Below are 13,823 nucleotides of genomic sequence, written 5' to 3'. Positions count from 1 at the left end.
GTATTCAGGGATCTGGGTTTATCCTGGGAGGGGACACACGGCTACTCATGTATTCAGGGATCTGGGTTTATCCTGGGAGGGGACACATGGCTACTCATGTATTCAGGGATCTGGGTTTATCCTGGGAGGGAACTCACGGCTACTCGTGTATTCAGGAATGCGGATTTATCCTGGGAGGGGATGCACAGCCCCTCGTGTTTGCATGGACCAGCGTTTATCCTGGAAGGGGACACACAGCCTCTCGTGTGTGCAGGGATCTGGGTTTATCCTGGGAGGGGACATAGCCCCTCATGCATACAGGGACCTGCCTTTATCCTGGGAGGGGATGCGTGGCTCCTTGTGTGTGCAGGGATCTGGGTTTATCCTCTGAGGGAGCACCCAGCTCTGTGTCCACATCACACTGGCAGACCTCCAAGTTTACAAATTGCTGGGCAAAGGCCCACCAAGACCTCTCTGCCCTTGCTTCACTGTGAGACCTGTGGAAGGGACCTCCCTTGGTGGGCCTCGGTTTCCTCATCTGTAAAGCAAGGGGCAGCTGGAATGCTGGCTCCATGAAGAAACGCATCTCGGGGCACCAGAAACAACTCTGCAGCTGGAAACAACTTTGAAGCCGCGTGACCTCAGCAAGTGTGACCTAGGAGTGGCTGCCGTATCTCCAGGCATTATCTTAAGAAATGAAAGAGGCGTCTGATAAAAATGCCCAGCACAATACTTGGGACAAAATAGGTGTTTTAGAAAGAAAGGAACTCCCTGGCCTTGCAGTCTTGGGTTCTCAGACACTGTCAGCCCTCTATAGTTTCGGGTTCTCAATCCACAAAGTCAACCAACTGCATATAAAAATATATTTAAAGACAACAGAACATGCCGGGTATGGTGGCTCATGCCTGTCATCCCAGCCCTTTGGGAGGCTGAGGTGGGCAGATCACTTGAGGTCAGGAGTTTGAGACCATCCTGGCCAACATGGTGAAACCCCATCTCTACTAAAAATACAAAAATTAGCCAGGTGTGGTGGCGGGCGCCTGTGATCCCAGCTACTCGGGAGGCAAAGGCAGGAGAATCGCTTGAACCTGGCAGGCAGAGGCTGCAGTGAGCCAAGATTGCACCACTGCCCTCCAGCCTGCGTGACAGAGTGAGACTTCAACCCAGAAGAAAATAATAATAATAGAAAATAAAATAAAAACAACACAATAAAAATAACAGTACAATAAAATAATACAAAAATATATGGTACAAGTAGCATCAGGTATTGTAAGCACTGCAGAGATGGCATTAGGTAGATGGGAGGATGTGTGTAGGTTATGTGCAAACACTATATCATTTTCTACAAGGGAATTAAGCATCCGAGGATTTCAGTATTTCCAGGGTGTCCTAGAACAAATCCCCTGAAGATGCCAAGGGACAAATGTATGGGCTTCGCAGCACCTTCCCACTGAAATCTGTGAGACACTGTAGTGAATAGAATAGTGTCCCCCAAAAGATATGCCTCAGTCCAAACCCCTAGCACTTTATTCAAAAAAAGAATCTCTGCAAATATAATTAAGTTAGGGATCTTGAGATCATTCTGGATTTGGGCTGGACCCTAAATCCAATGACAGGTGTCCTTATAAGAAACAGAGGAGGCTGGGCACAGTGGCTCACATCTGTAATCCCAGCATTTGGGAGGCCTAGGCGAGCAGATCATTTGAGGCCAACATGGCCAACTCTGTCTCTACTAAAAGTACAAAAATTAGCTGGGCGTGGTGGCACGTACCTGTAATCCCAGCTACTCGGGAGGCTAAGGAAAGAGAATTGCTTGAACCTGGGAGGCCGAGGCTGCAGTGAGCACACATCGTGCCACTGCACTTCAGCCTGGGCAACAATGCAAAAGTGTCAAGAAAGAAAGAAAAGAAAGAGAAAGAAAAAGAAAGAGAAGAAAGAAAGAAAGAGAGAGAGAGAAGGAAGGAAGGAAGGAAGGAAGGAAGGAAGGAAGGAAGGAAGGAAGGAGGGAAGGAGGGAAGGAAGGAAGAGAAAGAGGAGAGGACACAGACACAGAGGAGGACACAAGATGACACAGAAACAGAGCAGCACTTTTCCTTATAGAAATGTAGGTATTGTCCGGGCGTGGTGGCTCATGCCTATAATCCCAGCACTTGGGGAGGCCAAGGCAGGTGGATTACCTGAGGTCATGAGTTTGAGACCAGCCTGGCCAACATGGTGAAACCCCGTCTCTACTAAAAATACAAAAAAATAGCCGGGCGTGGTGGCAGGTGCCTGTAATCCCAGCTATTCAGGAGGCTGAGGCATGAGAATTTCTTGAACCCAGTAGGCAGAGGTTGCAGTGAGCCAAGATCACATCATTGCACTCCAACCTGGGCAACAGAACAAGGCTCCGTCTCAAAGACAAAAGAAAAAAGAAAAAAAACAACAAAAAAAAGAAATATAAGTCTTGTGCTTAGAAATTTTCTAGCATACTTCATTTTAATATACTGTATTAATTTCATTAACCACTTGACCCAGAGTTTGAACAACTCTACCTACAGCTGCAATTCCAGACCCTGCTTGCTTTGACCAAATACTCAGGCTGAGGCACCAGCCCCAAAGTTTCCCATGTCAATGGTCTTGCATGGACCCTGGCATGGGTCAGTTATCAAAGCTCTCAAGTGATGTCCAGCTACCGATGCTCCAGAAGAGTGATCCTGAACCTGCACTGGACCTTAGGATCACCTGGAATGTTCAAAAAAGAATCCCAGGCCGGGTGCAATGGCTCACACCTGGAATCCCAGCACTTCAGGAGACCCAGGTGGGCTGATCACTTGAACTCAGGAGTTTAAGACCAGTCTGAGAAACAGGACAAAACCCTGTCTCTACAAAAAATATAAAAATTAGTTGCGTGTGGGGGTGCACGCCTGCAGTCCCAGCTACTCAGGAGGCTGAGGCAGGAGGATGGCTTGAGTCCCAGCTACTCAGGAGGCTGAGGCAGAGGCTGCAGTGAGCCACGATCAGACCATTGCACCTCAGTCTGAGAGACAGAGCCAGAGTCTGCCTCAAAAAAATTAAAAAAGAATTCCAAGGCCCAGGCTGCACACAGAGGACCTCAATCACCACCTATGGGTGAGTCCTGGGCATCTGCATTTTTTAAAGCAACCCAGATGAACCCCATGCACAGCTTTGATTAAAATGAGCACGCTGGGTCAGTGCGGTGGCTCACGCCTGTAATCCCAGCACTTTGGGAGGCCCAGGCTGGTGGATCATGGGGTCAAGAGATAGAGACCACCCTGGCCAACATAGTAAAACTCCGTCTCTACTAAAAATACAAAAATTAGCTGGGCGTGGTGGTGAGCACCTGTTAGTCCCAGCTACTTGGGAGGCTGAGACAGGAGAACTGCTTGAACCTGGGAGGCAGAGGTTGTATCGAACTGAGATCGTGCCACTGCACTCCAGCCTGGCGACAAAGTGAGACTCTGTCTCAAAAAAAAAAAAAGTGTGTGCTAAAGCAGTGTTTCCTGCATTGGAGTCGCCTGAGCAGCTCCAGACACAGATTCTGACCCTGGAAGTCAGCGGTGGGCCTGACAGCCTGCATTTCTAACAGTCTCCCAGGGACTCACTCTTGCTATCCTAATGTGTAGCCAAGGTGACGAGGCATAAGCCCAGGACTGTGGTGTTTTGTTTTGTTTTTTGAGACAGAGTCTCACTCTGTCACCCAGGCTGGAGTGCAGTGGCACCACGTTGGCTAGCTGCAATCAATGCAAGCTCCGCCCCCAGGGATTGAAGCGATTCTCCTGCCTCAGCCTCCTGAGTAGCTGGGATGACAGGCATGCACCACCATGCCCAGCTAATTTTTGTATTTTTAGTAAAGACGGGGTTTCACCGTGTTGGCCAGGCTTGTCTTGAACAACTGACCTCGTGATCCACCCACCCCAGCCTCCCAAAGTGCTGGGATTACAAGCATGAGCCACCAGCTTGGCCAGGACTGTGGTTCTTAAAGTAAGGTCCCCAGACCAGCAGCCTCGGCATCGCCCAAAACTTGTAAGAAATATAAATTCTTGGGTGGCATCCCGGGCCCAGAAACTCAGGGGTGGGGCCGGCGATCTGTCTTGACACACCCTCCAGGTGGTTCTTATAACACTGAAGCTTGGGAAGCACTGCCATAGGGCAGCAGACAGAGGCAAGCCCATGTCCTGACCAACTTAGACTCCACCTGCAAACAGAGTGACGCTAAGGGTTTTTGGAAAGCATTTGCACCAGAGCGCCCTCCCGGGTCCAGAACACCCATGACATTCCTGAAAGACGGAGATGGCACATATTGAGAACGAAGAAATGTCATGACTTCATCAAAGAGACAGGGAAACTGAGGCCGAGGGAGACACAGCCTCCAATGAAGTCTGCAACCTCAGGCTTGGGATAACAACCATCACCCTAGTGCCCTTCCAGACTCAACTCAGGCACTGCCTACCCCCAGGAGCCTCTGCTGCTCCTTCAAGAACACACACACCTCCCCGCCCCCACCTCAGGCCCCTGATCTGTGGCATGTCCATTCAGGACCCCCACTGTGGCATGAGAAACCCCGAGTTATTCCATATATTTTGGCTTTGCATCCCCGTTCAGACTGCTTATTCCTCCTGGTAGAATATATGACATCCTATTTCTTGCATGTTCATTTTTATTTGTTTGTTTGTTTTTTCTAATCTACATTACTGCAAACTCTGTACTGCATACGTAGCACTCAGCAAATATTTATGGGCTGATTCACTGAGGTTGGACCTGAGTTTTTCTGTCTTTGTGCCTTGAACACAATCTGAACCCGGCAAATGCTTCTCCGATGACGGAATGAATCGAGCCAAGGAAAAGGTAGCAGTAAAAAGATAGCAAGAAATTAAGCAGACTGGAGGATACTCATCTTTCAGTGTGTCTTTGTTCACACTTTGCAATGAATGCTACTCATTAAATCGTGGTCCAAAAATGCCTCCCAGTCATGACGGCTTCTCATCATTAGAATGGTTATCACTCCATTATTCACTGCATCCAACACCATCATCTTTCTGATATAAAACACTAGCAGTCTCTTAAGAAGCAATGACAAAGCCAACCACTAAACAAAATTGATCCAGGAATTAGAACAGGCATGTTTTGTTTGCTTGCTGGTTTGTCTTATTTCGTTTGAGACAGAGGCTCTCACTCTGTCACCCAGGCTGGAGGGCAGTGGTGCAATCTGGCTCACCGCAACCTCCGCCTCCCGGGTTCAAGCTATTCTCCTGCTTCAGCCTCCCGAGTAGCTGGGACTACAGGTGTGTGCCACCATGCCTGGCTAAATTTTCTATTTTTAGTAGAGATGGGGTTTCATCATGTTGGCAAGGCTGGTCTTGAACTCCTGACCTCACGCCTCAGCCTCCCAAGATCCACCCGCCTCAGCCTCCCAAAGCGCTAGTATTACAAGTGTTAGCCACCATACCTGGCTTTTTTTTTTTTTTTTTTTTTTTTTTTTTTTTTTGAGACAGAGTTTCATTTTATTGCCCAGGCTGGAGTACAGTGGTGCGATCTTGGCTCACTGTAACCTCCGCTTCCTGCGTTCAAGCAATTCTCTGCCTCAGCTTCCCAAGTAGCTGGGATTACAGGTGCCCCCTGCCATGTCCGGCTAATTTTTTTTTTGTATTTTAGTAGAGACAGGGTTTCACCATTTTGGTCAGGCTGGTCTTTAACTCCTGACCTCGTAATCCACCTGCCTCGTTTTAATGCTAATTGTAAAGTGAGAGTGACCTGTGGACATGAAGGTCTCAGGGAAAAACTTCCCTTTAAATATATCCAGTTCTAAGGTCTTGCAATGAAACAGGCACGTGAAATAATCATGGTAAACAAAATCACCAAATCCACCACATTTACTTGCACAATTCATCCCTTCCACAAACATTCGTTGACCACCACGTGCCAGCACTATTTTAATCACTGAGCACACAGCAGTGACCAGCAATGGAAACACATCCCTTCCCCTATGAAGCTTACATTCCAGACCAGTGTTGCCCAATGAAGCTTTCTGCACTGATAGAATGTTCTAGATCTACACTGTCCAATAGGGCGGCCACTAGTCCCATGTGGCTGCTGAGCCCTTGAAATGTGACTGGTACTTGTTCGTGACCTGTTAGGAACCAGGCCGCACAGCAGGAGGTGAGTGGTAACTGAGCTGTGAGTAGGTGAATTTCATCTATCGACAGCTGCTCTCCATCACTTGCGTTACTGCCTGAGCTCCGCCTCCTGTGAGATCAGCAGTGGCTTTAGACTCACACAGGAATGCACACCCTATTGTGAATGGCTCATGCCAGGGATCTAGGTTGCACACTCTTTATGAGAATCTCATGTCCCACGATCTGTCACTGTCTCCCATCACCTCCAGATGAGATCATCTAGTTGCAGGAAAACAAGCTCAGGGCTCCCACTGATTGTACATTATGGTGAGTTGTCTTATTACTTCACTATATATTACAATATAATAAGAATTGAAATAAAGTACACAATAAATATAATGCACTTGAATCCTCCCAAAACCATCCTCCAATCCTAGTCAGTGGAAAAATTGTCTTCTATGAAACTGGTCCCTGGTGCCAAAAGGTTGGGGACTGCTAGTCTAGAGGAATCATCTGTTGAGGTGGATGTAAAGAGAACGGTGGCAAAACAGTTTCACTGACTGACACAGACAAGTCATTCCTTTGTCTGCCTTCGGGTGTGGACTTATGACCCCTGTTATGCTCCAAGAGAACTGAACACACACAACCTATGGCAGGAATACATCTTAGACTTCAGAGCAACTTCTACACATCTTACTATAAAGTCTCACCCCAGGCCAGGCGTGGTGGCTCACTCCTGTAATCCCAGCACTTTGAGAAGCTGAGGCGGGCAGATCGCCTGAGCTCAGGAGTTCGAGACCAGCCTGGCCAACATGGCAAAACCCTGTCTCTATTAAAATACAAAAAATTACCCAGGTATGCCAAGCACGGTGGCTTACAACTGTAATCCCAGCACTTTGGGAGGCTGAGGCGGGTGGGTCACGAGGTCAGGAGTTCAAGACCAGCCTGGCAAAGATGGTAAAACCCCATCCCTACTAAAAATACAAAAATTAGCCAGGCATGGTAACGCATGCATGTAAGCCCAGCTACTTGGGAGGCTGAGGCAGGGAATTTTTGCTTGAACCCGGGAGGCGGAGGTTGTAATGAGCCGAGGTCGCACCAGTGCACCCCAGCTTGGGCGACAGAGAGAGACTCCATCTCAAAAAAAAAAAAAATAGCCACGTATGGTAGCGCATAGCTGTAGTCCCAGCTGCTCAGGAGGCTCAGGCATGAGAATCGGCTGAGCCCGGGAGGCGGAGGTTGCAGTGAGCCAAGATCGTGCCACTGCACTCCAGCTTGGGCTGCAGAGGGAGACTGTCTCAAAAAAATAAAATAAAAACAAAAAAAATTCGGTCTGACCCCAAACCCACCACAAGCTGGGAGCTGCTCTCCCAGTTGGCCAGAAGAGGGTGTGACCCACAGAAGACACTTACTTTTTCAGGAAGGACAGTGTGGGGGTGAAAAAATAGGCAGGCATGCCAAGTGGCGGCACTTCCTGGAGTGTGGAGCCCACGCACTGACAGAGTAGGACCAGGCACACTTCTTTTTTCTCTTTTGAGATGGGTCTGGCTCTGTCAGCAAGCTGGAGTGCAGTGGCACCATCTTGGCTCAGTGCAGCCTTGACCTCCGGGGAACAAGCAATCCTCCCACCTCAGCCTCCTGAGTAGTGGGACCACAGGAGCGCGCCACCACACTCCACTAATTTTTGCATTTTTTGTAGAGACGGGGTCTCACAATGTTGCCCAGGCTGGTCTCAAACTCCTGGGCTCAAGTGATCCTCCCATCTTGGCCTCCCAAAGTGCTGGGATCGCAGGCGTGGCCCCCACATCCGGCGCAAGCGTAGACACACTTCTGGTGGTCACGTGTGCTGGAGGGTCTGGGGCCAGGCAGCCACTGGCAAGGGGAGGTGGTTTGGCTTGAGGAGGATGCCTGGAGGGAAGGCGGGCTGGCAAGCCATCCGGGCAGCCCAGAATGCCGGGAGCGCTCTCCAAGGTCCTGAAGGGACTGCCTCTCCTCCTGTCCTCTCTAGACAGGAAGCCAGCACCTTGCTCAAGTTCCAGCCAGGACCCCTGTGCAGCAGAGGCACCATCCACCACGCAACCTCTCACAGCCAGGAAACTACCAGCGGGGGAAGTGCCCTATCCACAGAGACACAGACCATTGTGGAAAATTCACACCAACATCACCCTCTCCTCTACTACTCACAACTCTTTTTGTCATCTAAGGACACAAAGGGCGTTACAGTCAACATTATTAGCTCACAGTTGAGAGTTAGTCATATTTAGAGTCGTGGAGGCCTGGGGAAAACAGGAAGAAAACGCCTTGGAAGGAACAGCAGCAGTCCCTTCCCCCACCCCCACCCCTGCCCCCTCTTGCTCTCTCCCACTGGATGTCCTCAGAGAAGAAGAGGTCAGAGCTCTCTCTCTCCTTCTCTGTGTCAGCTGGGGCTGCTTACCCACTACTCCAGATCGCCACTGTAGGTGGGTGCTGGTCCTTACTCCCCAGCCAGCTCATCTCAGGATTCCTCAGATAAAGCCCGTCAAAGGGCCCGAGGGCTGACGTGGGTAGGGGTGCTCTTCAGCCACATTTCTTTCTCAGCTATAACTGGCAACAAAAAACTAGCTGTTTGCTTCTTCCCTTCGCTTTTCACCTTATGGAGCCTTTCACCACCCGGCCCCCAAAGTAGCGGAAAGAGAATCTGGGAGAAAATGCTTTCATCTTCAACTGCTCAGGGCTCGCTTGTTTCTGAAATGACTTTCTGTTGGCATAATCTCCACACCAATGAACGTATTTTCTCCTAACCTGGGCACTCATTTTAAAAAGAATTCACTTGTCACATAGTCATAGTCGAGCACAAAGAATATGCCCAATGGTAGTTTATTTTGTTTAATGAGGGATTTTTCTCCCTAAAAGGGGCACAAACAGCATAAACATATGTTTAAAATGGAAGCAAAGCACACCACTGCCTCTGTCATCTGAGCTCCCGTTTACAAGGCTGGTAGAGATTCACAGTCCTTGTCCAGTGGGGAGCAAAAAAGTCCAGGAGGGTGCAGTGGCTGCGTTTTAGGGGACGGGATGGAAAATGTCTCCGGGTAGCAGGTGTTTTGTGCGCGTGTGTGTGCGCAGGCGCCTGGGGGGATCTGATTCTGACTGTGGGTGTGTGTGATTTGTGTGGGCTGAGGAATCTGGGCCGGTGAACGGGACCTGAGTATGAGGGGGAGAGGCTTGGGCGTGAGATGACTCATACCTCTCAGGGTGTAGGAGGGTTTATTGGAGGGGGAAACTTTTGATTCGAGGGGTTCTGTGTACACAGCACCCGAAGGAAAGATCTACCTGTTCAGTGAAGCACAGGCATGCATGGTGGGTCTCAGGGGGTAAGGGGTCCTGGGCAGGGTATGGATGAGCACGTCTGTGCAAAGGCATTCACCTGCAATTCTGGGCCACCGTACCCACAACGGAAGAAGAGATATGAAGGAGAGGAAAGAACAGAAGGTATTTCTGCACAGGGGCATTTAGAGAGAGGTGTATCTAGCAAAAGCTCAGGCTCTGGGATAGCTGTCCTGAGTGTGTCCCGGTTCCTCCCAAGCCACAATCACTGAGAGCCTCCACCTCCCAGTGTGGAAAATGGGAATAACAAGAAAACCACCCTCCAGATGTATAAAAATTAAGAGCTATAATTCATTTAACACTTGCCACATGCTCAGCACACAGTAAGTATCTAATGTTGCTATTTATCACCATTTACATTATCACCATTCTCATGTCCAGATATTGGTTCTAATAATGATCATTACAAGTGACATGCATTGCCTAGGAACTGCAATGATAAAACTCATGGTATATAATAATGAATGCTTATTATATTCCTGGTATAGCCATGCACCCCATCCTCAATTAATCCTCACCCACCTTACAGGTATTGTCCTCAACCTTTTGTAAAGATGAAGAAACAAGCTCAAAGAGGTTAAGTAACTCACCCAAGGTCACAAAACAGGGCATGTAGGGCAGGGATTGAAGCCCAGGATGCAAGCTGGGTTGACTTCAGGCAGGTGGTCCTGTACCCCACACCCCCGGGCCTCACCATGCAAATAGTAGAAGCTACTCAGCTCAGTCAGGGAGTACCCTAAGGGGAGACACACCTGGAGGAGGAGGAGGAGTTGGCATAGGTGGCCCCAGGTGAAATTCCACACCAATTCCAACTGCACGTGGAATACACTGGCTATTGGTTCATCATTCATGAAAGTCGTCATTTGCCCAAGTCAGCGCCAAGAGGGGGGCTAAGGTTCCAGAGCTTTGCTGATGGCTGCCCAATATTTCCCCATCTCTTGTGCAAAAGAAAAGTTGGAGTGGAGCTATGACCATTAACTCCTTCCTCACTGCCCCTCAGACACCACTGTCACCACCCACCAGTTGACTAGGAAGAAGGCATGCAGGCCTCTGCCCCATCCTGGCATTCCCCACACCCCTCAGCTCTCTCCATGGCCTGCCTGGGGACACTCGGTGCCACAGTCACTCCAGTCACCTGCTTCCCAACAGGAAGCTGGGAGCCCTCCAGAAAAGCAGCCCAGATGTCCAGGCCTGAGTCCTCCAGACCAGAAGGGTCAATTCCATTTCCCATCATGCCATGTCATCAACTGAAAGGAAGAGCCGGCTTTGAAGCCCCCCATCTGCGTGCCTGCCTGGCTTCACCTATGGGAGAGCTGAGAACTGCAAACCCCTTGAGAGAATGTTTTACAATCTGGGCTTCTTCCAGACAATGTGATGTGGGAGCAAGGGGGGTTTGGCCCCAGACAGGTCGGGGACCCCTGCGGCCAAAGGCTGTGGGCCCTGGACTCCTGAATCACATAGCCCGGGCCTCACTGGCCTCATCTGTAGAATGGACACAATCAGGTAGGACCACCAGGAGGGGAAGGGCTTAGGGGAGCAGGACACTGAGGGAGCTGGCTGGCTGGAGTATAGAGCCCAGGGAAGTCGACCCACAGAGAAAATCGTCCCTCCCCTTAACCCATCAGATCCTAAACTCAGGGCCAGCCACAGAATCAGATCTTCTCTTCCCCAAAAAGTCACAACATAATCGCCACCCCTTCTCCCTCAAACATAAGCTCCATGAAGGCAAAGATCTGTGTCTGCTTTGCTCAGTGTGGTTTTCCCAGAGCCTAGCACACTTGGCTCCTAGCAAGCGTGCCATTAGTATTTGTCGAATGAAAGAAATGATTCCTCAGGACACTGGAGATGTCTGGGGAGGGTGGGCAGAGTGAGGTGCTCTGCCTCACCCCCAGATATTCTGAGGATCTGGGGATCAGAGACAATGAGAGCCCTGGGCCCTCTCCTCTCCATGTCCTGCGTGAGCCAGGCCTGCACAGTCCTCCTGGAGCCCGCTCAAACGGGAGCACTCCGGAGGATGGCTCTGCAGAGCCTCATGGCCAGAGCCTGAGGGAAACAGCAGCCCATGGGCTCCAAACAGCCAGCTGGAAGCGCCAGGCTGCCTGCCTGTCTCAGCCACCCACATCTGCTGCCCGGGCCTCCCTGTGCCTGCACGCGCGCGCTCACACACACACATACACAGGCCCACAGCCTGGAACCAAGGGAGCACCGTCTGCTCCCGTCAGGCCCTCAGCGCCCCAGGGTCAGGGCAGCTCTCTAACCTGCTCCATGAAAACAAAAACGGCATTGAAAAGGCCGCCTGAGACAGGGGCTGGGCAGGGCTTTGACAGGCAGGAGCATTATATAATTAACTGCCCCAGACTCCTCCTCCTCTTCGGGTAATAACGAACCCTGCTTTTCAGTTGCATAAGCCAAAATAATAATTACTCTCCAGCCCCCCGCCACTCCTGGATGTGACCGGGGAGCAGGTGTTCCGAGCTTTCTTCATGAGACTCGGAGGCAGCGATCAGGCGGGGAGGACCGGCGCACACGTTCGCTCAGGATTTTTATTCCCGGCAGAAGCACGAGTCATTGCTGCGTCTCACTCCCTTCCCAGGCATCCATGCCTGAAACAGGCGAGCTGCCCGAGGGAGGCAGGGGACCTACGCCTCTGAGAATGAGCTCCCACATGGGGGTGGACGGGTTGGGGAAGCCAGTTTGTTTGTTTGGGGTCTGGCTTCCAGGAAAGGCCCGGCTCTGTGCGTGTCAGGTGCACTGAGGAGTGGATATCCGGAGTATCCGGGCAGGCGGGCAGCTGCAGAGCCAGCCAAGGCTCCCTGCACAGAAACCATCTTACAGCGGCAGCGGCGGCAGCAGCAGCAAGAGCAGGCAGCTCCCTGGCTTCCGGCCCCGGCTCTGCCCCGAGTGTGGTGGCATCTTAGAATGAAGGAACAGACCGATTCCCTCAACGAATGGTGAAAATGATGCAGCCACTGAAAGGCGAGATTCCTGGGCTCTCACTGAGCAGATGGGCCTCCCTCCTCCCTCCAGCAGCCTGCTTCGACAGCGCTAGCCCGCGTCCAACCACCTAGAAGTTTATTGCCTGGCCGTTTTGGTTCGGGTTGGCATCCCCCGCCCCTAGCGCTCCCCATCACTCCCTTTCCCTGGGCTTGGGCAGATTCGGGCCGAGGAAGGCCCTCGGGCGCCGCCGCAGGAACACCAGAAGCGAACCTGGGGCCTGATCGACTGGCGGTCTATAGGGTGGGGGGCAAAGCCAACAAGGGGAGGGGCCCTCGCCCAGCCCCCTCTGCCCTTGCTGGGTTCCCCGGGGCCGCGGGCCCAGCCTGGCCCTTCTCACAGGTTTCCGGCCTGCTGTGTCCGACGCACGGATGCTCTGCTGGGCCCCCCTTGGCTCGGCCCCCTGAAAGCCCCCAACACCCTTCAGCTGGCACAGCGGCACTGTCCCCACCAAGCAGCGAGGCAACCTGTAGCCAGGAGCCACCATGGCCTCCAGGGAAGCCCGGGAAAGGCCGCCCCTGGTGCCCACGGCCCAAGCGGAGGGCGCAGCTCAACTTCCCAGGAGAGCCACCGAAGGAGCGCGATCGCGGGCAGGTCCCCTCCCGCCCCGGTCCGGCCCGGCCCGCGGCACCTACCTCCGTCCGAGTAGGTTTCGGTCCCGTAGCCGTCCTGCAGCCCGTTGCTCCAGGTCCCTTCGTATTTGGCCCCGTTGCCCGCGCACTCCCGCACCCCGTAGCGCCCCTTGAATCCGTGCGTCCACTCGCCCTTGTACACCCACTTCCCCTTGCTCTCCAGGCCGATGCCGTGGCGCTTGCCCTGCGCCCAGGTGCCCTGGTACGTGTTGCCGCTGGGCCAGGTGTAGACGCCCAGCACCTCGAAGCCGTGGCTCCACGAGCCGGTGTATTCGCCCTGGCCCTTGGGGCCGGTGCACACGCCATGGCCGTGCGCCTTGCCGTCCTCCCAGCCTCCGCAGTAGGACCCTCCGTCGTCAAAATTAAACCTGCCCCCACTGGACATGCATGTAACTCGGTTCCAGATCCCGCAACCGGCGAAAACGGACTCAGGCGATCGGCAGAGCGGAGTCGCGGCCGCCGGCGGCCCCGGGTCGCGAGCGTTTCCCGGAGGAGAGGCGGACTCGGCCCCGGAGCGTGGTCTCGGGCGCAGGCGGCCGCGGCGCCGGCTCCGGAGGAATTTCAGTCAATCGGGGGCGATTATTCCTTTTCGAGCTGCGCCGCGGAGCCTGACCAGCGTCTCGCGCTCCCGCTGGAGACAGGACCGGAGGGGAGGGGGAGGGGAGGAGGGAGGGAGGGGGCAGGAGCGGCGGCGGGGCCCGCGGCTCCACCTCAGCGGCGAGGGCCCCTCGCCGGC

The 13,823-nt window shown here is 52.6% G+C and overlaps 1 protein-coding gene across 2 annotated transcripts in view; it reads right to left on the bottom strand.

The window, feature by feature from the left end:
• JPH3 (junctophilin 3) overlaps positions 1 to 13,823 on the bottom strand; it is a 109,343-nt gene extending 95,520 nt beyond the window's left edge. Inside the window, exons 1-2 of one of the 2 annotated variants that reach the window (XM_032284631.1) lie at positions 13,091 to 13,760; positions 11,993 to 12,525 (exon numbers count right to left, since the gene is read on the bottom strand). In XM_032284631.1, the coding sequence (XP_032140522.1) occupies positions 12,455 to 12,525; positions 13,091 to 13,472 (453 nt within the window). In that variant the 5' untranslated portion in view covers positions 13,473 to 13,760 and the 3' untranslated portion in view covers positions 11,993 to 12,454. Of the gene's footprint in view, positions 1 to 11,992; positions 12,526 to 13,090 lie in introns of those variants that run through there. The other variant, XM_032284630.1, reaches the window with a different exon arrangement.

The sequence above is a fragment of the Sapajus apella genome, unplaced genomic scaffold (genome assembly GCF_009761245.1).
Source record: "Sapajus apella isolate SASKATOON/1434 unplaced genomic scaffold, GSC_monkey_1.0 scaffold15, whole genome shotgun sequence".
Taxonomy (NCBI): domain Eukaryota; kingdom Metazoa; phylum Chordata; class Mammalia; order Primates; family Cebidae; genus Sapajus; species Sapajus apella.
This window is presented reverse-complemented; position numbering and strand designations above follow the sequence as displayed.